Below are 3330 nucleotides of genomic sequence, written 5' to 3' on the forward strand. Positions count from 1 at the left end.
GAGGTGTACGGGCTAAGCGCTAATGTGATTTTCCATTTTCTCCGACCTCTCAATGTGAGGGTATTCGTTCCGCTGTGTGGCGCATTCGGCGGTACCCTTTGAATGTTCAAACATGAAGTAAGATGATTTGGGTTACATCAATGCACTCACACAGGACGTTTCTGCAGCGCGCATCCATGCAGGAATTTGTAGTAAATCTAGACCTCCTGGCTCTCGGCTCTTGACCCCCTCTCTGTGTTTCTGGGCTACCTCCGGGGGCATGTAGTGGAGAGGGCCATTAGGATATTTGACAATCTCAGCTTGTTACAACTCCATCAGTTAATTGGATCCCTTGTAGCGCCGCTCGTTTGACTCATCTGCCACTTAAAACGACAAAAGCGCACTGGGGGTCGTTCACACCTCGCTTCCCCGAGCAGGTATAAAGGAGCCCCGGGCTCTACAAGCGGCATTCGACTTCACTCCTCAGAGGAAAGCATCTTTGCTGCGGATATCTTTCGTTTAAAGAGATTTTTTCCAAACACTTATCAGAAGCCATGCAGATGCCTGGACGAGCTCGCGAAACTTTTGGACAATCAATGCGTCCACATGCAGCTTTCCAACAGGACTATGTCAGTAACCCGTGCTTGTCTACTCCATCAAAACCGAGCACAGGGAAATCCTTCACAATCGACGCACTCCTCGCAAGGCCCGACCATACGGAGAGAGAGACAACAAATCTATATCGGAACATAAGCAGTCAGCCACCAGTGTCGACCACCGCAGTCCCATTTGCGTCACACGTTTACACGCAAATTCCACAATATGCGTATAACCAGGGTATTATGCATACGCAGGCTGGGTATCCCGTTTTCTGTTATCAACCTTACAACTACCAGACAACGTGTCGTGGAGCTATGTACGGACAAGGTATGTATTTTGACAAACATAACTACTGGGAAACGTTTTTGTTAAACAAATATATTTCCGCCAAGTTAAGGGAATTGTTCAGTGTTCTAACCAATGCACATATTTATCACGCACAGATGCTGTACTCGCAAAAGCAGGAGTCCACTCTCACTATAAACACAAAACTGGAAAATCCAAAAGAATGCGCACCAGTTTCACCAACGAGCAGCTGTCCAGACTGGAGAAGGAATTTGCACGCCAGCAGTATATGGTGGGATCAGAGCGTTTCCTCCTGGCGTCTGCTCTTCAGCTCACTGAAGCACAGGTTAATTCAGATCCGATATGAATTGAGATTTCATTTTGAATTACGAATAGGCCTATTCATCGCAGTTCAAGAACTAAATCTGTATTTTTTTGTCCGCAGGTTAAAGTTTGGTTCCAGAACAGACGCATCAAGTGGAGAAAACAGAGTCTTGAGCAGCAACAGGCCAAACTTGCCAAACTAGGAATCGCAGTGCCGCCAAAAAGCCCAGGATCTCAGGGCAGAGAGGACGAAGAGAGAGATTTCACAGAGGACTCTGATGTCGACATTGACATCGACGATTCACTACAAGACTGAGAAAATCACATTCGCAGTTGCATTGTACATATTTCATTTTTTTCTATAGTGGATCAATCTATTTGTACAAATATTTAATAAACATATATATTTAAGGTGTTTGACTTAAACACCATTGCTCTTATAAGGGTATATTTGTTTTCAATACAATTTTGAATATTGATGAAATAAAGGAAATATATTTTGAAATTTAACCAATATTTCTCCTGACTGTTTTCTGAAAATATATTTTAAAAAATAAGCTACAAAAACAACATGCTCTATAAAACTGTGTCCAGTATAAAGTGATGTCCAATTTCAGGAAGATTAAAACCACTAAATGACGAAATACTACACAAATGACGAATACTACACTGACAAAAACAGATGACCCAGGCGCAGAGACAGCACGGGTAAGGGGTTAACAAGACACTTTAATAATAAAAACAAAACCCCACGAGGAGGTAAAATAACAAAGATATAAACATGCCAGATAAACAGGATCACGGACTAACTAAACCTTAGGCCTAAAGAAAATATTTACCAGTTTACAAATAAATATACTACACTGACAAGCCAGGAACTCATCCACATGAATCGATATGAACCAGCACAGGAACAGGATAGAAAACACAGAGGTATTATAAAGGGATCAAATCAAGAGGGGAACAGGTGCAGGGCTTGAAATCATAACAATAATGAGGAAACGGAGGGCAGGGACAAAGACAGGACGGGGGAGAGTGAATGGAAGGCTATAAGGGCCATAATGCCTCTCTCCAGTTAAACATGAGGTTCTGTCATGATCCTGCCACATGATGAGGCAGTAGCGTGACAATATACAGTATATTTAATGGGTGTTAAGTGGATTTTGTTGTGTATATTAAATGAAGCCATTGATTTTGAATAGTTTATTAGCTATTTTATTTACATATATCAGTCATGAAGCCGTAAAAATGAAAGAATAAAACAATCTATTGTAGATAAGATAACAATATAATGTATACGATGTCCAGAATCTGACACATTATAAACAACTTGTTGTAAAATATCCAAATACACTAGTAGTTTATTTAATATATAAAACGTCATTAAATATGTTGTCTTTAAGAGGAGAGCTGGAATAATATTGAGATAAATTGCCATATTCACATACTATATTTACACTTTATGTATTTTCTTAAATTAAACTGAATTTCTTGTCTGAAATTAAATGTTTGTCAGATTTAACTTGACATAACTACATGATGGGAACATTGAAAACAACAGAAATTTGCAGTAAAGGGACAGTTCACCCAAAAATGAAAATTCTGTCATCATTTACTCACCTTCGAGTTATTTCAAATCAGTATACATTTATTCTGTTCTCTGATAAAGACAGAGAACGACATTTGGAAGAATGCTTTCAACCAAACAAGTCTTCCTGTGGCTCAGTGTTTAGAGCATGGTGCTAGCAACGCCAAGGACATGGGTTTGATCCCAGGGGATTGTGTCAGAAAGAAATGTGTAATGCAATGTAAGTCGCATTGGATAAAAGCGTCTGCCAAGTGTAAATGCAAACAGATCTTGCCCCCCACTGACTACAATAGTAGTAAAAATACAATGATAGTCAAAAGTGCCCACGAACTGTTTGCATTCTTCAAAATGTCTGTCTTTGTGTTCAACAGAACACATTTTTCCTACTATGGTAGTCAATGGGGGACGAGATCTGTTTGTTTATAAACATTCATCCAATTCCAAATATCTTTCTCTGTATTCATCTGATAAAGAAATACAGATTCATTTTTGGGTGAACTATCTCGTTACTACGTCACAAATCCTACAAGGTTTGAAAAATACATTTCAATAAA

General features: G+C 39.5%; 1 protein-coding gene across 1 annotated transcript; it reads left to right on the forward strand.

Moving 5' to 3' along the window:
• Positions 1-533: 533 nt before the first annotated feature.
• Positions 534-1504, forward strand: noto (notochord homeobox; the record flags this gene model as incomplete). The annotated part of the gene is made up of 3 exons (XM_079473528.1): positions 534-906; positions 1023-1210; positions 1310-1504. The coding sequence occupies 3 exons, from the start codon at positions 534-536 to the stop codon at positions 1502-1504; spliced, it is 756 nt and encodes a 251-aa protein (XP_079329654.1).
• Between the last annotated feature and the right edge of the window lie 1826 nt (positions 1505-3330).

Source organism: Barbatula barbatula, assembly GCF_947034865.1.
Source record: "Barbatula barbatula genome assembly, chromosome: 14".
In the NCBI taxonomy this organism is placed as follows: Eukaryota; Metazoa; Chordata; class Actinopteri; order Cypriniformes; family Nemacheilidae; genus Barbatula; species Barbatula barbatula.